The sequence below is a fragment of the Erpetoichthys calabaricus genome, chromosome 5, assembly GCF_900747795.2.
Source record: "Erpetoichthys calabaricus chromosome 5, fErpCal1.3, whole genome shotgun sequence".
Lineage (NCBI taxonomy): Eukaryota > Metazoa > Chordata > Cladistia > Polypteriformes > Polypteridae > Erpetoichthys > Erpetoichthys calabaricus.
In genome coordinates, this window is record NC_041398.2 from 154,026,755 (window position 1) to 154,051,645 (window position 24,891).

The 24,891-nt window shown below is 39.1% G+C and overlaps 1 protein-coding gene across 2 annotated transcripts in view; it reads right to left on the reverse strand.

Annotated features, from left to right (window-relative positions):
- The window catches only part of hgsnat (heparan-alpha-glucosaminide N-acetyltransferase), a 379,450-nt gene that overhangs the window by 228,162 nt on the left and 126,397 nt on the right, over window positions 1-24,891 (reverse strand). For both annotated transcript variants that reach the window (XM_028802147.2, XM_028802148.2), the window contains exons 7-8: window positions 5,690-5,796; window positions 943-1,019 (exon numbers count right to left, since the gene is read on the reverse strand). In XM_028802147.2, the coding sequence (XP_028657980.1) occupies window positions 943-1,019; window positions 5,690-5,796 (184 nt within the window). The remainder of the gene's footprint in view (window positions 1-942; window positions 1,020-5,689; window positions 5,797-24,891) is intronic.

The window sequence follows — 24,891 nt, forward strand, 5'->3', positions numbered from 1 at the left end:
ATGAAACAACGTTGATTGAGTTACTGCTCTTTGTTAAAAACAATTTGGAGTTATAACTAAGACCAATTTAAGTCGGTTACAGTATTTCTGTATTTTAAGGTATCAACAGCATAGAATTACATACTACTGTAAACTTCAAAATCCCCTCATTTTACAGTGTCTTATTAAAAAACAATTCAGACTGTACAATTGTTCAAACTTTGAACTTAATTTTTCTGTACTGTATTTTACTATTACAATTTATACTAAATCAAACTCATAAAACAAAGTCTCTGAAAAAAGGAAATAAATTAACAAACTGTTCATAACAACTCTTTGAAAAATTTTATAATGTATTAAACTCTTTCTGAAAATTTGTAATTTGTTACTTTGGTGAGGTTAAAGAAAAAAATTCAAGGCAGAACAAGTTAAATAACTGATATTTTGAAACAAATACACATTACTCCAGAATAATGCCACATTTAAAAAGGGTTGTTAAAATCTTGTCTCTCCTCAGTCTTTGGGGCAGCTACCTTATGTAAATCACAGCATGGAACAAATGATAAGATTGTTTCAGAGTTTTCACAATAACTCTCAGTCACATTTCATGTCACATGTGCAGCACAATAAAGGTGAGGGTCATTTTGGCTTTCAGCTGACAAGGAACAGAAGAATAAAAATAGGAGCATCTCATGAAAGTAAACAAACACCAAAGATGTTCGCTGAATAGTGTTTTAGACAATTACATTTACTTCAAGTTCGGATGCCACAATGTCTCTGCCTCACAATCACACTTTATGGATCACTGAGTGGCCCGCCTACTAATTCTCATGAGGAAACAATGCCAGCTACTGTACAAACCTAGTTTTTACATTTAATCCAAGCATTCATGATTTAAGAAAATGAGCTAATTTAAAAAATGCATACAACTAAAACATCAAATAATGTTGCAAAACAACTTACCATTCCAACTTTCATGTTTAAAAAACCAGTATTTTCCTCCACCATAATTAACAAACACCATTATGATAAGGGAAAGCCTTTAAAAGAAAAATAGATAAAATTAACAAACACACACAAAGATCAAGAAGCAACCATCCTACATATCAAATAATGTTCTAAATCTTTATTTTTTCAGAGCTGTAAGAAGCTGAAGTTGAATGTCTCTTAAAAGGGTTGCCCCTCTACTGCAATTTTTGCTTTTTTATTAACCATGGATGCTTGTAAGTAGACATAGCAAAGTGAAATAGTACTACAGTCAGAGTTACAGCCTTGTCCAAGTTTCTGTCAAAGACCGTCTCTGCTTATCTTGAATATGACCAGCAAAAACAGTAAAAACACTGACTAATAGATTAAGAACACTGCAATATAAAACACTACCAACATTTTTTGAAAAGGTCACTGATTTGACTTTGTTGTTTTATTCATTGGCTGCTGTTGAATGTATTTATTGTCACACTACCATCTCTGGTCAACTGGCATGTAAGAATTTCTGTGTAATATGCACCATCACAATAAACTGAAGTTATTGAGACAGTTAATCAGAATTAATGCAGAGCAGTAAAAATAAATTCTGATGTAATTGTTTTCTTAAAAAGTCAGAAAAAAATCAACTAATGGAAGACTGAAATACTAACAAATTCTACTAGCAAATCATTATTTCTTCTTTTTCCGGCTCCTCCCATTAGGGGTCGCCACAGCGTATCATGTGTTTCCATATCTTCCTGTCCTCTGCATCTCGCTCTGTCACACCCACCACCTGCATGTCCTTTCTCACCACATCCATAAACCTCGTCATAGGCCTTCCCCTTTTTCTTCTTGCCTGGCAACTCCATTCCTAGCATCCTTCTCCCAGTATACCCAGCATTTCTCCTCTGCACATATCCAAACCAACGCAATCTCGCCTCTCTGACTTTGTTTCCCAATCATCCAACCTGAGGTGATGCTCTAATGTTCTTGTTCTTAATCCTGTCCTTCCGTGTCACACCCAATGCAAACCTTAACATCTTTACCTCTGCCACCTCCGGCACTGTCTCTTGTCTTTTGGTCAGTGCCACAGTCTCCAACCCATATAACATAGCTGGTGTGACTACCATCTTGTAGACCTTCCCTTTCACTCTTGCTGGTACCTGTCTGTCACATATCACTCTTGTCATTCTTCACCACCCACTCCAGTCTGCCTGCACTGTCTTCTCTACCTCTCTTCCACAATTCCCTGTTACTCTGAACTGCTGATCCCAAATATATAAATTCATCCACTTTCAACCAACTATACTCTCTGCATCTTCATAATATTCATTCTGTTTTGTTCCTAACTGACCTTCATTCCTCTCCCCTCTAGATCATATCTCTACCTCTCCAGGGTCTCCTCAAATTGCTCCTTATTCTCGTTACAGATCACAATGTCATAAGCAAACATCATTTCAACAGAACTCCTGCCTAATCTCCTCTGTAAACCTGGCCAACACCACTGCAAACAAGAAAGGGCTCAGAGCTGATCTCTGATGTAATCCCACCTCCATCATCACTTCTACCACACACCTCACCATTGCCACACTTCTCTGCAACTCCAGACTTCCTCATACAGTACCACAAATCCTCTCTAGGCACCCTGTCATATGCTTTCTCTAGGTCTACAAAGACACAATGCAGTTCCTTCTGTCCTTCTCTAAATTTCTCCATCAACACCCTCAGAGCAACTGGTATGTCATCTGGACCAACAGCTTTCCCATTCTTCATCCTCTTCATAGCTTTCCTTACTTTCTCCTTGCTAATCTGTTGCACTTCCTGGTTCAGTATCTCTACATCATCTGACCTTCTCTCTCTCTCTCTCGCTCTCTCTCATTCTCTTCATTCATCACTCTTTCAAAGTCCTCCTTCCATCATCTCACTCTTGTGAGTACGTTTCCATCATTATCTTTTAGATCCATAACCTGCTTCTAATCTTTCCCTGCTCGGTCCCTCTGTTTAGCCAATTGACCAAGGTGCTTTTCTGGTTCCTTAGTGTCCAACCTCTCATACAACTCATCATATGCCTTTTCTTTAGCCTTCGCCACTTCTCACTTCACCTTACACCCTATCTCCTTGTACTCCTGTCTACTTGCTTCATCTCTGACTATCCCACTTCTTCTTCACTAACCTCTTCCTTTCTATTCTATCCTATACTTTCCCATTTCCCCACCAGTTTTCTTTGTCCTCCTTCCTTTGTTCAAATTTCATACCAAGCATCCTTCTAGCTGTCTCCCTTACCACTTCTACTGCAGCTGCCCAGGTCTGTGGTAACTCTTCACTGCCACCTAGTGCCTGTTTTACCTCCTCCCTGAACTCCATCTCGCAGTCTTCCTTTTTCAACTTCCGTCATTTGATCTTTGGCTCTGCCCTCACTCTCCTCGTCTTCTTGATGTCCAATGTCATCCTACAGACCATCATTCTATATTGTCTAGCTAATCATTACTGAACCACTCAAAGAAGTGCAATGTAATGAAACATGACATTAGATTTAAGCAGATACTGTACGTACTGAGGAGGATCACATCATACCTACTCTTACTCTGTGCATCCCTGTTCACAATTTATTATGCCATTACATTTCACTAGAAGTATTCCATCCACCGGAGAGCTATAAAGTGCAAACAAAAGAAAGGCTAGTATATCCAATCTAAGGTCCTCAAATCACCCTACACTAAGACATTGTGAAATGTTTGTATAATTAAATTACAAAAAAAAAAGATATGCACCATAAAACTTTAGCGGAGAGGCCAGAATTAAACAAGTTCAAACATCTAGAACACAGACAAACACAGGCTCAAAATGGTTTCTCCAAAAAAAAAAAAAAAAAAAAATTTCTAAACTTAACACTGTTCCAAGGATATCCTGTTCTTTTTAAATTTACTGTTTCAAAATTACAGGAAGTCGGGTGTATTGTCTACACATTTCCCTAATGTCAGCATTGGTTTTCTATGGGTACTACAATTTTCCATTTACAAGTCAATATGTGCCTATTTGATGGACCAGCAGTTCTATATTGGTCAGGTGTAAATATGTATGGGTGAGTGTCAAACTGTGCTTTACAGTCGACTGGTATCTTGTCTAGAGATGGTTTTTACCTTACATCTGATACTGCAAGAATAGACTCCAGCATCTCCAACCCAGAAATATTCTAAGCCAAGTTCATAACATACTGTTGAATACATTTGAATAGATTAAAAAACAGTAAAATAAAAATTTTACTAGAAGGCATGGGATGAGGTGTAAAGCAATCCCACTTATGAGACATGTTTTGTACACAAATAATATTTGGGATGAGGCTGGCATTTCCCATGTTTCTTTGGCATGATGGATTAGAATGTAATTTCAGGTGAAGTCCTGCAAACTGAAACCTATGGTGCACACTTAACTGAAGTGAATTCCTTAAGAACTACAAAGATGAGTTCCTTTGTGAAAAACTGGTAATATGGTTTTCTCAGCATATATGAGCAGATCTATCACCTAGTATCTAAAGCTCCTCTCCCCATCTAAACGTGGTGTTAATCATGATAAGATGACACTCAGCTAAAATCCCACAGACTCGCAGGCACCCCTTCATGATCTGCTCAGCACTAAGATTGAACAAACCAATTTTTGCAGGCCTTGATGGAAAAAAGCATCATTACTAAATGTTTAACATGTGAACATCCATCAAACAAATACTAATTGTCAACTAATTCCTTTAAAGTTTATCACAAGGAAAAGCTTTAGGTTCTTTGCTAAATCTCTTTGAAATTGAATGTTCTTCTTACATGTTAATTTTAGCAGGCTTCTCTGTATGTTTAAACTGGCTATAAAACCACATACAAACACAAATTCTTACAATAACACTCAAAATCCAGAGCAGGAAGAAAATTTCCTAAGATGCTAATTTCTTTGGGTGGAAAAAAATTAAGGGAAATCTCATTCATAAGATTGGGCAGAAACAAGGAAACAAAACCAGTCAGGTCCAATTTATTTTCTTTTGTTTGTGTAATATACACATGCCATTACATATATTTTATTTATATAATACATGTCAATATGTGTATAGTATAAACAGACAATTATTCTGCTCATTATAATGAGTACGTTTTTAGATTACATGACATAACAATAAGTCCAAGTATCCAATTCTATACATTTTAAAGTAATATATTAGACACATCCTCATTTTGATGGGTTAACAGTGGTAATTTTCTAAAAAGAAATCATAGATACTATAAATACACAAACCCACATAAATTCTCTTTAATACCAAACACACAAATTAACTCACCATGCAGGGTCAATATATTATAATACTTGCACCTTCAGGGGTTAGGGGTAGAGATACCTTCTCGTCATCTACCCAGAGTATTATAGTCTTCAAAGTGCGTTTTTTACTTTAAATAACTGTAAACACTCTGGTTTTCATACTTTAGCCTCAAAGAAAAATACAAATCTGTGAGAAGGACAGCCCCTCTTTTCTGTGGAAATCAGCCTGTTGAGCTATCCAAAATGTTCACTGAATAACACAAGTATGGGAGCTATGCTTCATTTACTCATTATCCAAACTTGCTTCTTCATATACAAGGGTACTAAAATAACACGGTTTGTTTTGAGCAGTTTTAGATTTTCCCAAGTAATTATATAATGAACATAAATTTAAAAAAATGGCAATTTAACACTGACAGTAGGAAAGTCTAAACAAATGCTTTTTTACCCACGAAATGTGTCCAAAGATCGGAGTCTCACACAGCTCCTAGGAACAGGTAAAGAAGCCAAGCCACGGCCAGTGAGCTCAGATGGCTGATTCGGGGATCCAAGCTCCTACCCAAAAAAAATAAAATAAAAAAATAAAATACTAGATTAGATAAACTTCATTACATCTCACAGGGAAATTTAGATGCATACAGCGGCAGAAACATAAAATTAGTTATTACTTTTGCTTTGACAGTACTGGTAATTAATCAGATAATTCAGTATCAGCGAATTACCCTACCTTTCTCTGTTGCAGGAGGCAGACCTCTGGCCTTTAGACTTACCTTATATCAAGGTAACTGAAGCACACTCATAAGAAACAGAATAATACAATTTATTGATAAACACAAGGATTACAGAAATAAGATAACTGCATGTATATGTTAATATATAAGAAAAAGGACACATACAGACTAGACAAACATATACTGTAACATAGAGATGCTGGCTGTTTACTGGTTATTTAGAGTTCTAATTTATCTTGGCAAAGATAAGAAGTTAAGTAAAAGGACACTTTTTATTGGCTGGTATAGCAGGCTGCTTGGGCTTATCAACACATCCATCCATCCACCCATCCATCCACTCTCTTCCGCTTATCCGAGGTCGGGTCGCGGGGGCAGCAGCTTGAGCAGAGATGCCCAGACTTCCCTCTCCCCAGCCACTTTTTCTAGCTCTTCTGGGGGAATCCCGAGGTGTTCCCAGGCCAACCGAGAGACATAGTCCCTCCATCGTGTCCTGGGTCTTCCCCAGGACCTCCTCCCGGTTGGACAAGCCCGGAAACCTTCACCAGGGAGGCGTCCAGGAGGCATCCTGATCAGATGCCCGAGCCACCTCATCTGACTCCTCTCGATAAGGAGGAGCAGCAGCTCTACTCTGAGCCCCTCTCGGATGACTGAGCTTCTCACCCTATCTTTAAGGGAAAGCCCAGACACCCTATGGAGGAAACTCATTTCAGCCGCTTGTATTCGCGATCTCGTTCTCGTTCTTTCAGTCACTACCCATAGCTCATGACCATAGGTGAGGGTAGGAACATAGATCGACTGGTAAATTGAGAGCTTCGCCTTGCGGCCCAGCTCCCTTTTTCACCACGACAGACCGATGCAGAGCCCGCATTACTGCGGATGCTGCACCGATCCGCCTGTCGATCTCACGCTCCATTTTTCCCTCACTCGTGAACAAGATCCCAAGATACTTGAACTCCTCCACTTTGGGCAGAATCTCGCTACCAACCCTGAGAGGGCACTCCACCCTTTTCCGGCTGAGGACCATGGTCTCGGATTTGGAGGTGCTGATTCCCATCCCGGCCGCTTCACACTCAGCTGCGAACCGATCCAGAGAGAGCTGAAGATCATGGCCTGATGAAGCAAACAGGACATCATCATCTGCAAAAAGCAGTGACCCAATCCTGAGTCCACCAAACTGGACCTCCTCAACGCCCTGGCTGCACCTAGAAATTCTGTCCATAAAAGTTATGAACAGAACTGGTGACAAAGGGCAGCCCTGGCGGAGTCCAACTCTCACTGGAAACGGGTTCGACTTACTGCCGGCAATGCGGACCAAGCTCTGGCACCGATCGTACAGGGACCAAACAGCCCTTATCAGGGGGTCCGGTACCCCATACTCTCGGAGTACCCCCCACAGGATTCCCCGAGGGACACGGTCGAATGCCTTTTCCAAGTCCACAAAACACATGTAGACTGGTTGGGCGAACTCCCATGCACCCTCCAGGACTCTGCTAAGGGTGTAGAGCTGGTCCACTGTTCCGCAACCAGGACGAAAACCACACTGTTCCTCCTGAAACCAAAGCTCGACTATCCGACGGACTCTCCTCTGCAGAACCCCAGAATAGACTTTTCCAGGGAGGCTGAGGAGTGTGATCCCTCTGTAGTTGGAACACACCCTCCGGTCCCCCTTCTTAAAGAGGGGGACCACCACCCCAGTCTGCCAATCCACAGACACTGTCCCTGATGTCCATGCGATGTTGCAGAGACGTGTCAACCAAGACAGCCCTACAACATCCAGAGCCTTGAATTCTGGGCGTATCTCATCCACCCCCAGGGCCCTGCCACCAAGGAGTTTTTTGACCACCTCGGTGACCTCAGTCCCAGAGATGGGGGAGCCCATCTCCGAGTCCCCAGGCTCTGCTTCCTCATTGGAAGGCATGTTAGTGGGACTGAGGTGGTCTTCGAAGTACTCCCCCCACCGACCCACAACGTCCTGAGTCGAGGTCAGCAGCGCACCATCCCCACCATATACAGTGTTGACACTGCATTGCTTCCCCGTCCTGAGACGTTGGACGGTGGACCAGAATCTCCTCGAAGCTGTCCGAAAGTCGTTCTCCATGGCCTCCCCAAACTCCTCCCACGCCCAAGTTTTTGCCTCAGCAACCACCAAAGCCGCATTCCGCTTGGCCTGCCGGTACCTATCAGCTGCCTCCAGAGTCCCACAGGACAAAAGGGTCCTGTAGGACTCCTTCAGCTTGACGGCATCCCTCACCGCCGGTGTCCACCAACGGGTTCGGGGATTGCCACCACGACAAGCACCGACCACCTTACCGCCACAGCTCCGGTCAGCCACCTCAACAATAGTGGCACAGAACGTGGCCCATTCGGACTCAATGTCCCCTACCTCCCTCGGGATGTGGTCGAAGTTCTGCCGGAGGTGGGAGTTTAAGCTACTTCTGACAGGGGGCTCTGCCAGACGTTCCCAGCAGACCCTGACAACACGTTTGGGCCTACCAGGCCTGACTGGCATCCTCCCCCACCATCGAATCCAACTCACCACCAGGTGGTGATCAGTTGACAGCTCCGCCCCTCTCTTCACCCGAGTGTCCAAGACATGTGGCCGCAAGTCCAACGACACGACCACAAAGTCGATCATCGAACTGAGGCCTAGGGTGTCCTGGTGCCAAGTGCACATATGAACACCCCTATGCTTGAACATGGTGTTCGTTATGGACAATCCACAGAAGTCCAATAACAAAACACCACTCAGGTTCAGATTGGTAACAAAAGTCTTACATTCTTATCGACACATTTACGACACAAAGGATGCTGAATGGGGAGGTGTGAACGGATTTAAGGTGTGCTGGATTTACAAGTTTTTTTGTAAGCTTTGGTAATTCTAGTGTTAAAAGTTATGTCTGATGTTGCATAAAGTTGTTGCTCTTGTTGCACCAGGTTCAAATGGAAGATTCTTCTTGCATTGGTGTGAACTCTCTCTTTGCTGCATGATCCTTTGTTTATAGTGTGCAGTGCTTTTCTCAGTTAACACTAGAATTACCAGAGCCTACGAAAAAACTCGTAGATCCGTCCCACCTTAAAACGCTTTGCACTTCTCTGTCAGTGTCTTTTGTCCTTAAAATGTGTTGATAAGCAGCAAACAGCAAGCAGTCTGCTATCACATCCCCCCACCGGCACACAGTTTTCTCAGCTCAAGTCTGCTTACCTACTTGTCAGTTGCTTAGAGCTGTATAGAGTGAGAAGTCATGCAAAATGAGACCTTTTATAAATACTATATTGTTATTTGGAACACTTGCATTTCATGTGTGTTCTGTGTCTACAACGATCTATGCACAGTAAACACATCGTTAAAACAGAAACGTTTTTCATGTTTTAATAATAATTGACAAAATGTAGCCATGAAGTGTATAATGTGTGAAGCCTGAATTCCAAATATCTTTATACACTTTCACAAAAGATAAAAGTATAACAGAACAAATACGCTTTTTTCTAAGACTATAACCGGAGAAAAAGAAATCAGGTTAGTGCTGCTTACTGTCCTACCTTCTTGGGTAGTATACTGGTTAGAACTACCGACTCCAACTCATAAGGTTTTGGGTTCGAGACTTAATGTCTTCCAAAATAAACGTTTTGGGTAGTAAGCTGTTGTTATTGTTAATATTATACAATAAAAGCATACATTTGATTTGCGACTGTAACAGCCACTGTAAATGTATAGTAGGCCTACTTGTCAAAGTTAGCGTCTTTTTTTTTAGTTTTACTAGTTTTACTTTATTTACTTATCTTCCTACAGCATAAAGTCACAAGTATACTGCAGAGCTTCCTCTGTTTGATCGTCAAGGGCATGCTCACAAATTGCACGTGTAATGCCACGAAAAATACATGCTGACACTTTAGTACACGATCAATGGTACGAGAATGCAGTTAGCCTTTTTTGGGCACATACACCACGCTAGTGTTTAGATCTGGACAGTGTAGCGTTGGCGAGCTCTGTAAGCTGTGCTGTTTCTTTGAAGGACAGGTGATTGACAGGATGACGCTGGACTTTTGACTTTACGCCTGGAGCAGCTGCGTTGTTCTTATATGTGAGTGGACGTTTCTTGCAGGGATTGCTTCTGTTTTCTCTGATCTGAGTTCACCTCTGTTATAGCGCGTCTATTTGAAAACAGCAGTGCCAGATCGGGGCAAGCGTAAATGCTGACTTTGACAAGCACTATAAATTTACAACGGTTGTTACAGACGTAAATCAAATGTATGTTTTTATTGTATAATATTAACAACAGCAGCAGCTCTCTACTCAAAACAGCTAACTTGAGAAGCTGCCAGCATCGAACCCAGAAGCTCTTGATTGGGAGTCAGCAGTTCTTAGCATTGCACCACGCAAGCAGTCGCATCAACCGCTTACCGCAACCTGCTTTCTTTTTTCTTCAGTTATATTCTTGAATAAAAGCGCACTTGTTCTGTTATACTTGTACTTTTTGTGAAAGTGTTTATTTGATATTTGGACTTCAGGCTTCACACCAGTCATTCTCAGTCACACACACCACTCACATCCACGTCCACAGTTTTCCAGGTGAACTCAGATCGGAGAAAACAAAAGCCATCCCTGCAAGAAACGTCCCCTCACATATAAGAACAACGCAGCTGCACCAGGCGTAAAGGTGAAAGTCCGGCGTCATCCTGCCAATCATCTGTCCTTCAAAAAAACAGCACGGCTTACAGAGCTCGCCAACACTACACCGTCCAGATCTAAACACTAGCATGGTGTATGTGCCCAAAAAAGTCTAACTGCATTCTCGTACCATTGATCGTGTACTAAAGTGTCAGCAGGTATTTTTCGTGGTATTACATGTGTAATTTGTGAGCATGCCCTTGACGATCAAACAGAGGAATCTCAACAGTTCACTTGTGACTTTATGCTGTAGAAAGATAAGTAAATAAATCAGCTCACATGTTATTTATTTGGATCAAATAAAGACGCGCTATAGCTATTTGTCTATTCCCTTAGCTGTTTTTATATATATTATATAATAACAGTTATAAAGACACTTGTTCATGTTAATTGCAGTCTCAATTGTTAAAAATAATATTTTAAAAGGAGAATCCCACATGAAAATACAACGATCTGACTAACTGACAGTGCATACCACTTTATATGGTTAAAAAGAAAAAAAAATAACACTTTCTTTCCAGCGGGGAATCGAACTCGGGTCTCTAAGGCACAACAGGCCTGCTGCGCACTGATTGGCTGAGTAGTCTGTGCCAACTATCCGCGACTTAGTATGTATCGTGATCGTGATTTAGAGAGAATAAAAGTGAAAAAAAAACGGAAACTTTTACAAGTCCTATAAATGTACACCGTGTGTTACAGACGCAAACCAAGTGTTTGTGTGTACTGTATAATATTAACAATAAGAGCAGCTCATTACTGAAAACAGCAAATAAAGGAGTGAGTCGGGATCGAACCGGGGACTCTTGATTACACCGGGGACGTTTGATTACAAGTCAGCAAATCTTACCACTACTCTACGAAAACTGTTGTTTTTTCTTTAACCTTTTGTCAAAGTGTTTACTTGATCTTTGGACTTCAGGCTTCATATATTATATAGTTGATGCCTACATTTTGTGATTTACTACTAAAATATGAAAAATGTTTCTGTTTTAAAAATGTGTTTACACAGATTACTGTAAAAACGGAACACACATGAAATGCATGTGTTCCAAATAACGATCTATTATTTCCACTCTAAAACTCTAGCAGTTCACTCACTCCCAGATAATCAAACAAGGCATGAGCTGGGAAAACTTAGTGAACGTTCTGCAACGGTGGGGGATGGAATAGCCGGCTGCTTGCTGGCTCATCTTAATCGGCACATTTAGAAGACAAAAGAGAGGTGAGAACGGTTTTAAGGTGGGCCAGATCTATGAGTTTTTTCGTAGACTGTGGTAATTCTAGTGTTAAGCCCTTTAGCTGTATTATCTGCAACTTCACAGAAAACCGCATTACTCTTTCTGGCACAACAGCTTAATTTGCTGAAGTTCCCCTCTTGAAGTGATGGCTGCTTCTCAACCTTCAGACTGGTGAACTATTAAGCTTGGCAAACTGGATCTCAGCTCTCAACTTCATAAACTCTCTTTTCTGGTGCAGAGAATTTTAAGGGAATATATACCTTTACCTGACTGGATTTAAAGTCACTTCCAGTTACAAAATCAGTGTCACTTAATAAGTGAGTTCTAGAATTCAAGAATTGACAACTTTTATGGACTGAAGGTCTTTCTTCATACTCAAGTCCATTTCACACCTTCTGGCTCAAGAAGTCTGTAGATGGCCTCTGGAAAGATGTATGATTTACACCTTTGTTATCAGATGAAGTACAGGCAGATCCAAGTACAAACTGCAGTTCAGTCACTTTTGAATGCAAGTGGGAGTGTTCCCAGCTGGATGTCTGCTGCCTTACAGGCCTGAGGTGCTACTAAAGCATAGCACAATGGGCAATGCCCACTTTGTGCAACATTGTAAAGAAAATTTAAAAAGAACTTAAGCATTCAGTTTGGGATGTTAGGAGGAAGCACTGAATTGCCTGATGGCAGAGGCCAGAAAGGATCTCCAAAGGCGCTTCTTAGTAGAACGTGGTATAATAAGCCAGTGGCTAAAAGTGCTATAAGAGAGTGTTGTCATGGAGGGGAATTTTTATGATGGCGTCCAGCTTTGACTACCATCCTCTTTTCCACAAAAGCTTCAGCGTATCCAGTGTTAGCCTTTTGATGGAGCAGGCTCTCTCAATAAGTTTGCTTAGTGTATGTTGTTCAAATATAAGTAAATTTAAGAAACAAATGGGGAAAACAAAAAAAAACTTCATCTCAAACTCAAGAACAGAAAAAAAATGAAAAGCAAAGACTTCACTAGTAGTAAAACTTGATATTAAGACAGAAAGATGCAAAAGTTATTTAGGCCTTACTGAAGAGCCTACATGAGTGGTTTATTACAAAGCACCAGAATCTCAGAATGGAAGTTTTAAGTAAAAAAGTTTTGTAGCTTCATAAAATAATGATCACCATATACAAAAATAATTAACATAAATTCTAATATACATAAGTAACTGTTTAAAATCACATCTGTCAGCATATGTACACAAAAAATATCTGCTGTTGTTCTGTAACCTAATTATTATAATCAATTTCAAAATGGGTGGGGGGAAAAAAAAAAAAGAAATCACACAAACAATCCAAACAGTTGAGATTTGGTTTCTACTCTTCCCCTATCTGTCCTACCTATTACAAACAGAAAAAAATTAAAAATAGACTGCTAAATGCATTATAATTGCAGTATTGACTACTTCACCTTCTAACAAAAGAATAAAAAAAAAGCTAAATATTTTACAGCATTCAAACAGAAAAGGAAAGAATTGGTCACAAAGCAAACTCAAAATGAGAGAAAAATATAGAATACATCATTTTGAAAGGACATGTATAGCACTTATGAAATCAGTTATTTATTCGCAATTATGGCATGTACTCATTTGCCTTAGAAACTTTTGTTGTTAAGTAAAGCATTATTTGTAATCTAACCTTGTTTCTTACAATGGCACTGCATGTGAAAACTGGTCCTTTCCTTATTTATTGTAATTTAAAAATAAAATAAATTTATAAATAATAATAACCAAAAACCTACTCTGAGAAACATCATGTGTATGATTGGAAAAGGTTGCAAAGTGCTACAATCTATTTGTGAGTCAATAATATGTTTAAATATTGAAAAGAAAAAAACAAAAGAAACAACAAAAGAAGTACAGTGCACATTTACAAACATCAATCCCTGTACCTGTAACCAGGAATGAAAAATAACTATTTAGTAATTATTGTGATTTGTGAGACTAATTACATTTACATAAATACAGTTAAATAAAGAAAGCAAACTGTAACAAATATAGCAAGGGGTGTAAATGGAGGTTAGTGATTGGTACAGGCACAGAAGAAGGTACTATATCGGGGTCTGAAAGAGCCTAATGTATATGCAAATAGCTATGTTGGTAACTATCCATACTTTATATTGATCACAAATAGCTCATTGAATATGCTAAATGTAGGGGCATTTAAGGCCTCTCAAAGAACCTCAAGGCAGAAGCCTGCAGCACCAGGTCTGACATCGACTATGGGCCAAGAATAATGCCTCCTGCCTGCTACTGAACGGAACAACTGTGGGGGTTGTTAACAATTGAAGAAATGAATGGTTGCACTGTTACAATGGCTTCTCTTCGGCTGTTTTTATATGTTTAAAGATTACACTGCAGTGTATATTAGGAGCAAAAGCTGCATTTAAAAGTAAATTAAATGAATATCCTTTCTTTTATACTATATTTCTCTTGCCTTGATATGTCATGATTACTGGAGAAGTATACAGTATATACAGGTTCAAATTGTGAGATGCATTTTTAAAAATGAACACATTACCAGGAATCATGCACCTCTGCTGGACACAACTTTTGACAAAGATGGGATACAGTCTCATACTGTGCCACTTGCTTCAATGCTAGCTAAGGAGAGACTAGCCAAAATACACGTAGCTATAAACTAATAAATGGACCTCCATGGCTCTCTTGATGATGTTTTAATTTGGCAGGATTGAAACTAGGTTTAAATGACAGGATTCAAGTGTAGCAAGCAGTAGTTATGTACCTTGACAAACTTACTAAAGCTGGTAGGGGAGCAGAGTGGAGTTGGCAGAATTAAGACCAGGTTTAAACTGTCGGAAGAAAAGTGTAGCAAGCTACTGAAGAAATAATGCTTCTGACCACATTTTATGCAAGTTGGGCATAAGGGGCCATGCAATAAGAAAAATATGAGGAATTAAAAAGAAATGTTAGTAATATGGTAAAACAACAGGTTAACATTAGAGAATAAGCATTTTGTCATACAGAACTGGGTAAACGGGGCTCGAGACTGCGACTAAATTGGCCAGAAATGTGACTAAAATCAGGCTTTGGTAATTATTTTTACTTAGTTTGCCACTGCTGAATGAAATCATTGCAACTTTAATTATATTGCAACAGATGCAAAAGGCCATTTTTTTTTGCCAAATTGTTTTGTGGATGTGCCTTTAACATATGTATCAGTACACGTTCCCCCGGTTTTCCCTTAGATATCCTTGAGCAGCATTCCACTAAAGCCTGGTTTATACAATTCATGTCCCCACGCTGGACGCAAAAGACGTGGTGAAAATTACGTCAGTCTTGAAGACGCGCACACAATATTATTTCTAAGTATGCGGTATAGCTGATGTGGAAGCCATGTATTCCAAATGTTGAATTTCAAGGAGATGCTGCTTACGCAGAATGATGAATGAAGGATTTAATAAGACGCAATAGGTCATCCAAATCCAAACAAGACATACAAAACATTTGAAATTCATGTTGGTCCATGGAATTCAGTGTCCCTTCTGATTTGGTGCAAGCAAACTAATGTGCGATTGTCACTGATCTGTTCAAGCATCTTTGCATGCTGTTTCTCATTTGATTTAACACATGTTCCATGCAAAATACTGTCCTGTCTGTCAGTAAACAGGCACACAAAGCCTCCTGTCCGTTGTTTCCTCATAAAGTCTATATTTTAAGGTTGCAAGTGAATATTACAGGTTATTATAGTTTTACCAGAGTGCTCTGTGATTGACAGCAAACTGTAAACTTTGTTAACTCTAGAATCCCTAAAATGTATGAAAAAATTCATAATCCCAGGCAACCTTAAATTCCTTCGCACCTCCTCATCAGCGTCTGTCTTGCAAATGTATCGATTGCCATTGGCAGCCTGCTCACTCATCCCCCCACCAAGGCAGCTGAAGTCAACTCAGATGGTGAAGTCTATCTGGCAGCGAGGTGTTTGAAATTGTATAGGTTGAATAATACATATCTTATTTGGAATACATAGATTTCATGTGTGTTCTGTGTCTACAACAATCTGGGTAAATGAAGGATGACAGGAAAAGCGAGGCAAGAAATGTTGAACACATAACAAACAGAAAATGTTTCTTCTTACTGTAATAATGACAAAATGTTGACATGAAGTGTATGTGTGAAGACTAAAGTCCAAATATCAAATAAACACTTTCACAAAACGTAAAACAAAACACGTGCAATTATGTTAAGATTAAAACCAAAGAAAAAGAAATCATTCAATTTACATGGTGCGGTCAATGAGTAAAATATCCAAGTCAATCTACACAAAACATACATTTCTGCTCAGCTGGTGCAGAGGTAAGAACTGCTACATCCTAATTAAGAGGTTGCGGGTTCAAGCCCAGATTCTCCCCTTTTTAAGTAGTGAGTTCGTATTATTATTACTATTATATAATTAAAACATACATTTGATTTCAGTCTAACTTCCAGTGTAAATTTTTACTACTTGTAAAAGTTAGCATTTTTTTTTTATTCAGTTTCATTTCTCAGTCACGTTGAAGATCAGAAAAAAACCACCATGTTGAAATGCAACTCATGATCAAATGACGACGTTTTCATGCATGGATGTCTGTGAGCTTTCGCGAGAGATGCCAAGACAGATTTGATGTAATTCAAATGGTGCTGGAATATAAAATAAACACTTTCGCAAAAGGTATAAGAAACTTTTATTCAAGAATAAAACTGAATAAAAAAAATTCAAGTGACAACAAGATACCAAGAAGAAATGATTCACCAGCATTTGTGTGTCTGCTTATATCCTTTTAGCAATATCTATCACAGGTAGCAAAAATTTATACCAGGTATTACAGTCTGAAATCAAATGTATGCTTTTATTATATAACAGCAGCTCACTCCTCACAACGGGAATAACCCAGTCTCAAACTCACAACCTCTCCATTAAAAGACAGCAGTTCTTACCTCTGCACCAGCCAAACCAGACACATCGGTTGATATTTGGGCTTCGGTTTTAACTCATTGACAGCAACATGTAAATTGAATTTTTTTTTTTCTTTGGGTATGTTCTTGAAAAAAAGCACACTTGTTTTGTTATACCTTTTGTGAAAGTGTTTATTTAATATTTTGATTTCAGACTTCACACGTTATACACTTCAAGTCGGCATTACAGTAAGAAGAAAAATTTTCTGTTTTAGTTATGTGTTCAATATTTCTTGCCCCACATTTCCCGTCATTCTACATTTACCCAGATTGTTGTAGACATGGAATACACATTAAGTGTATGTATCCCAAATAACAATATATTATTCATCCATCCATCCATTTTCCAACCCGCTGAATCCGAACACAGGGTCACGGGGGTCTGCTGGAGCCAATCCCAGCCAACAAAGGGCACAAGGCAGGAACCAGTCCCGGGCAGGGTGCCAACCCACCGCAACAATATATTATTTACGCTATACAATTCCAAACACTTCACTGCCAGATAACCTTCAGCGTCCGAGTTAACTTCAGCTGTTTCTGTGATGGGATGAGTGAGCAGGCTGCTTGCTGCCAGTGCTAATCGACGCATTTGCAAGACAAAGACGCTGATAAGGAGGTGCAAAGGAATTTAAGGTGGCCCGGGATTAAGACTTTTTTGTAGGCTTCATGGATTCTAGTGTTAAAATGGTACAGATAAATGCCACTTTGTTAGTTTATAAATAAGTAAATAATTAATGATTATACTTAATACTTCATTATTGGACAATGAAGAACTTTGTACAAAGACATTTTAATGACAAATCTTTAGAATAAACGTACTACATACATGGAGCCTTTCTCGTAAACATTTAGGTAGCTTTTTTCTACAGAAAGAAAAAAAAACATTTCCACAGGAAAGGCTTTGTTGTGGAACTCAAATGTCACCTCTGTCATATGAGTGATTAAATCCATGTGAAAGAAACAGTTTTAAGTTTAAATTCTATTAAAAAAAAAAAAAAAATCTCTTGCCTGTCATGAGCACCCCTTTAAATTAGGGGAGGATCTCATTTTCACAGCAGGTATCACTATCCTATAAAACTCTTTTTCCTGTATGCAACATGCACAGTTGATCACAGCAGATCTGTTTACAAAATGAACACTGTACAGGTAAAATTAAGCTAAACATATTTAAAAGAATCTAGGAAATCTTTTGGCACTTTTTTCTCCACTGTGCCCTTTGGTCCTATCCACTCGAAGGGACACATATCCCCAGCTGCAGCAGAGTTATAAAAATGCATGCCCCATGCCTTCTGCTTACAAAATGAACACTGGACAGCTAAAATTCTTCAAAATTAATTTTAAAAGGTTTTAGAAAGTCTTCTATAACACTTTTATGTCTACTGTGGCCCTCTATCCCATCCACAGGCATTCATTTCCACTGCTGGAGCAGAGCTGTACAAATCTGCATCCTCTGCTTTCTTTGATTTTGCCTCAAACTGAAGCAGTTATTCACAGTTGTGTTCTCACAATCAAGGGGATTATCAGACAGACCATTAAAGAATGGAAAGTTGCAGGAGTTTCTGCAGCACACTGGGCTAGAATCACTTGCTCAGCAGAAAAATGTAGTGCCTCAGGATAACACAAAGATCTCAGAAAGACTAAAAACTAAAAAAAAGGAAAGTCAGTGAGTAGTACCAATACAGTCATCACCTTTCAGAATATTCAACTCAAAGTTGCAAGTCTCATCAACTTTAGATACAACCTTCAACTACATGTTGAGAAAGCAGTGGAAGTTTCAGTCAAGGAAATGGAAAGCCAGTTTGAAAATATGATGGATAATCACAGCAACAAAGCTCACATGGGTCTGAGATCATTCATTGCTTGTAAATCTTCTATCATGATTCATGATCAGATGATTTAACCATTTTTGGAGAAAATATGACTGACAATTTAATTAAATGGTACCAAGAAGTCTTGTTGAAGAATGCATGTGATATCAAGGCTGTACAAGCGGAATGGAGACTGCTAAAAACTGTGATAAAAGGCCAATTCTCAACAAGTCTTACAAGTTCATGATAAAAGAGCTTTATTGCACAGATTTCCACAATATTCTAGATCTTGTTAAGATCATTCTTGTTTTGCCTATTTCAGCAGCTCAGTACGAACATGCACTTTCAGTACAGAACACAATAAAACCAAAAGTTTGAAACCAACTCAATGTCTCAACTTTGGATGATTTAATCAGAATAAGCAGGAAAATCACTTGAGCAGTTTCCTGAGCCCTGTGTCAAACACTGGCTCATTTCAAAGAAGAAGAGAAGAAGACCACATCACACTGGACGGCCCTTGGATACTAACATTCGGATGGTCAGGGAAACAGTCTCATAGCCTTATTAAAATGCACTGTTCTTAAATGACTCTGCATAGTTTGAAAGTTATAACAACATTCAGTTCCCAAATCATCAAGACGGACACAAAAGCACAAGGGAAGGGTGCACTGCACAGGAGAAGTAAAATAATTAGGCACACATTCATGGAGTTTAGAAAGTTAAGAGACTGAAAGATAAAAATTTTACACGTTTGATTAATGAGCACCTAAATTAAAGCTATTTTCTTTAGAAGTCACTTGGTTCCCTGAGATTAATTTTTGCCTGGAGCACAGCTAAAGGTAAAATTCTGGCACGTGACATCCATAATAATACATGCATGTATGTAGTAACACTGCTAGCACAGTAAACTAGACTTGGATATTCACCACAGAAAGACAGGTTTTCATAAAGGTGGAGGTAACAAAGAAGGGCACATGCTAATTCGAAATATGGATGTTTACAAATTGCTAGAATAAAAAATATATATATAACAAAGTATACAGCAAAATCATGCAAATTAAATTACAGAAAAAAGAAAATGTGATGCACTAAAAAGTGTGTTAAGCATTTAGTAAACCATTCCTGAAGGGAATAGAGAAAAGAAAAAAAAAGTTGAGAAATTTTTGAAGTCAACTTTTAAGTATTGTTCAAATAATATTCTTGTAGTACCACTGATACTAAAGAAATAGCATATCGTGTACACAAAATCAGAGAAATACAATGTCTAAATGTAATGGACTCTGAATTACTTTAAAATTGGAAAAAAGAACAACAACAACTGGTTTTCACCATTCAATAGTAGGTAAAAAGAAAAGAATGTATCTAAGTTTGGTTTAAAATGTATATATTACCTTACTTTTTGTACTGGCCCTACTTGTAGGATAGTATCCTTTTGATAATGAATTTAAATGGTAATAAATGAGACAACTCTCAAAAAAAGAAATATGAAGAAATTATGTAATATGTGTGTTTGGGTGATTTATGGAATAAAAATCGTTGCCACAGATGGCAAGGTTGGGCTAATATCCTGGTTTGGATTGTGGGTCTTTATTTATCCGGCCATGAGGCCATTATAACAGACAGGAAGTGCAAGTGTGTTGTGTGTAGCTTTGTCCAGTTTTGTTTATAACTTACCCAAAAATACTTCCAGAAGGCAATAGTGTTTCACTGAAAGTGCTCTTAGGTCTGGTATGAAAAGAAGTTCTTCTGCCATAGTCAAGTGGGTTAGTAGGTTAGTTAGGTTTTATCCATCTCCAGTCCCAAATATCTGGAGACTAGTAGAAGAAATAAGTTGTAGAGAAGGAGATAAAATTATTGTGTTGTGAAAAAGAACATTTTAAAAAATTATCTGAAAAATTAATTAATGGGTCTTTTTGGAAGTTGTGTTCAGGGTTTGGTGTGCTAGATGCTGCCACGTGTTACTCTATGCATGTTCATATACACTATGTATATGTATCTATGTATGAATATGCATATTTGTATGTGGAGAGATTGGAAGGAAGAAAGAGATTAATGGGAAGTACTATTAATGTCTGTCAGCTGACTGATTAATTGTTTAAAACAGATCCCCAAATAGGGAGTGCCACAAACATTTAAAAAGGGACCATATGAAAATTTTAGAAATGATGACAGCAGATGAACAATATGAAATTTGAAATTTTCCCCAAGAAATATTTGACCAAGTAAATTTAAAACTGGAAATCCATTTTTAAATGCTGATTCATAATGAAGTCCTGTACTTAAAATAAGGTGCAGATTTATATAAGGTAATTACATACAGACACGTTTCGATTCTTAGAAGTCAGCATACAGGAAAACAAGCAGTTGTTACATTCTAAAAGATAAATTAAGTCATGAAAGAAAATGAAAAAGCACTTTCAAAGAGCTTGCACAAGCAGTAGTCAGTAGGAATAACAATTCAGTACTAATAAAATTAAAGAATGATTTGCATAAAGAATATGTTTAAACAAAAAAACTATACCGTTTATACTCACGTATAAGTCGAAAAATGTATGCCTTAAAATTCATTCAAAAGAACAGGGTCAACTTATCCACGGGGAAACACAATTGTCCATAGAATTTGGGTAATGACATTGTACACTCAACGCTTCACGGTGTTAAGTCACTGGTCATCTGCCGTTTCCCATGGTCTTTGAAATAATTACAAGCCAGCAATACTATTGCTAATTAGCTAGTTTTTTTCTTATTTCATTAAATAATTCTTTAAACTGTGAAATACCTGAATTTGAGCATTAGCTTTTGCAGGTTTTGGATAACAAACATACCATTAGCTGCCACGTGCAACCAGATTTGGAATCAAAAGAACCAAGGCAATGCACGCTATCAATGTGATGCAAGTGCAGCCCGCAATTCAAAAAATTTCTCTGCCTACCTGTTTGTCTCGTCTGACAGTAGCTGAAAAGCAGCATCAGGAGAGAGCAGCCTGAAGTAGTCCAGCAGCGGATGATCTGTCGTGTCCAACAGCAAGCCATGCTGTCTTGTGAAGTCCAGTAGCCAGTTCAGCTCCCACGGATCAATGTCTGGGTATTCCTCCCAAGCAAACTTTGCCATAGGTGCATCGGCTGCGCGAATGCGTTCAGCTGGCAGCTGATCAGCTGGCACGGCATCGGCTGGTGTCCGATAAGCTGATGCCGGCTTCTCACTCTCTTGCTCGATTCCTGATCACTGTCAATAAAATCTGATTCTGAAAAATCAGAGTCCGACTCAGCGATAATGTGCAAAACATTGTCTGCCAAGTGTTTTCTTTTCTGCACTCACTTCGCTCCCTTGTGACATGTCGATGCCATCTTGCCTTTGTTTACATTTCGCAACTCACGCACATGCGAGGATTAGTTGCCGAGTCAACGAGTCTAGCATTTCTCCAAGTACAGAGGGAATGCCTGTGACGTAACAGTGAGTTTTGTTGCCATTAACAGCCGATTGTCACCCTCTATCTCTGATAGCTGTCAAGTTTTACCCTCGACTTATACGCGGGTCATAACAAATTTCGTAATTTTCGTCTTAAAAATACACTCGACTTATCTGCGAGATCGACTAGTACATTGAGTATCTACGGTAGATTTGGCTTTTCCTCCAGATTCAGCAAAAACCTATTTAGTGGTAGTTCAAACCTCACCAGCCTAATGGCGTTGTATAAGCTAAGAAATTGAGGTATTCTACGGTGATTTTAAGTGACTCTAGCAATGACTTTTGGTTTGCTACACATACAGTGCATCCGGAAAGTATTCACAGCGCATCACTTTTTCCACATTTTGTTATGTTACAGCCTTATTCTAAAATGGATTAAATTCATTTTTTTGATTGATTGGACATGATTTGGAAAGGCACACACCTGTCTATATAAGGTCCCACAGTTGACAGTTCATGTCAGAGCACAAACCAAGCATGAAGTCAAAGGAATTGTCTGTAGACCTCTGAGACAGGATTGTCTCGAGGCACAAATCTGGGGAAGGTTACAGAAAAATTTCTGCTGCTTAGAAGGTCCCAATGAGCACAGTGGCCTCCATCATCCCTAAGTGGAAGAAGTTCGAAACCACCAGGACTCTTCCTAGAGCTGGCCAGCCATCTAAACTGAGTGATCGGGGGAGAAGGGCCTTAGTCAGGGAGGATGACCAAGAACCCGATGGTCACTCTGTCAGAGCTCCAGATGTCCTCTGTGGAGAGAGGAGAACCTTCCAGAAGGACAACCATCTCTGCAGCAATCCACCAATCAGGCCTGTATGGTAGAGTGGCCAGACGGAAGCCACTCCTTAGTAAAAGGCACATGGCAGCCCACCTGGAGTTTGCCAAAAGACACCTGAAGGACTCTCAGACCATGAGAAAGAAAATTCTCTAGTTTGATGAGACAAAGATTGAACTCTTTGGTGTGAATGCCAGGCGTCACGTTTGGAGGAAACCGGGCACCGCTCATCACCAGGCCAAAACCATCCCTACAGTGAAGCATGGTGGTGGCAGCATCATGCTGTGGGGATGTTTTTCAGCGGCAGGGACTGGGAGACTAGTCAGGATAAAGGGAAAGATGACTGCAGCAATGTACAGACATCCTGGATGAAAACCTGCTCCAGAGCGCTCTTGACCTCAGACTGGGGCGATGGTTCATCTTTCAGCAGGAGAACAACCCTAAGCACACAGCCAAGATATCAAAGGAGTGGCTTCAGAACAACTCTGTGAATGTCCTTGAGTGGCCCAGCCAGAGCCCAGACTTGAATCCGATTGAACATCTCTGGAGAGATCTTAAAATGGCTGTGCACCGACGTTTCCCATCCAACCTGATGGAGCTTGAGAGGTGCTGCAAAGAGGAATGGGCGAAACTGGCCAAGGATAGGTGTGGCAAGCTTGTGGCATCATATTCAAAAAGACTTGAGGCTGTAATTGCTGCCAAAGGTACATCGACAAAGTATTGAGCAAAGGCTATGAATTCTTATGTACATGTGATTTCTCAGTTTTGTTTATTTTTAATAAATTTGCAAAAACATCAAGTAAACTTTTTTCACGTTGTCATTATGGGGTGTTGTGTGTAGAATTCTGAGGAAAAAAATGAATTTAATCCATTTTGGAATAAGGCTGTAACATAACAAAATGTGGAAAAAGTGATACGCTGTGAATACTTTCCGGATGCACTGTAATCTGATGATATAGCTGGTGAAGACACCGAATGGGAATATTTCAGTATAAAGAAGATTCTGGAAAGAATATTCTAAATCCATCTAGTAGCAACCAAAGTTATCCTGATGGTACATGAAATAATTGTGCAGACATCAGTGGTAGGAGGCAAACAGTCTGAAATGCCTATTGAGGTACAGAATGAGATGACAGCTGCCAAGGGGAAAGATGGTTGACTGTTGAATTGGTTGCAGAATGTTAAGTACTACTCTGCAATTTTAAAAAGTCATTATGTGTGCCACATGCCACTTCACCTAATGAAAATTTGTTTAAGTGACATCTACTGTAGAAAGCCATGAAGAATGTCACAAGTAAAGAAAGACAAACCAGTGGGGTGCAAAAGGAATGTGTAGAGAATACGCATAATGATTCTAAATTATTAAAAAAGGGACTTGAAGGTAAATGAGTAGTTAATTGTTCACAACAGCAACAACAGGTGTGTAACTGCAAATCAAAAATGTAATGGAACATGATATAGGGAAACTGAGAAGGATCGAAAACGTCTGTTTATCCCAATATGTAAAATAGGAAATGAATATATTAGAAGAGAGGGACTGAGTAACTTCTACTTTGTAGAGGGGCTCAACAGAACTCCTAACAAACCAAAAACATTAAGGGGCCAAAAGTGCCCAAAAATTAAAAACAGCTATTTGATAATTGTGATTTGTATACCTAATTATGTTAGCATACATTTAGTTATTTAACTAAAGAAGGTAAAAAACATCTACACAGACAACTGTAACAAATATAACAAGGACTGTAAATAGAAGTTTGAGACTGGAAGAAGTGCACTGTGTGCAGATAATGAAAGAATGTGCTATATTAGAATCTTCTAATCCATATGCAAATACAGTGGTGTGAAAAACTATTTGCCCCTTCCTGATTTCTTATTCTTTTACATGTTTGTCACACAAAATGTTTCTGATCATCAAACACATTTAACCATTAGTCAAATATAACACAAGTAAACACAAAATGCAGTTTGTAAATGGTGGTTTTTATGAT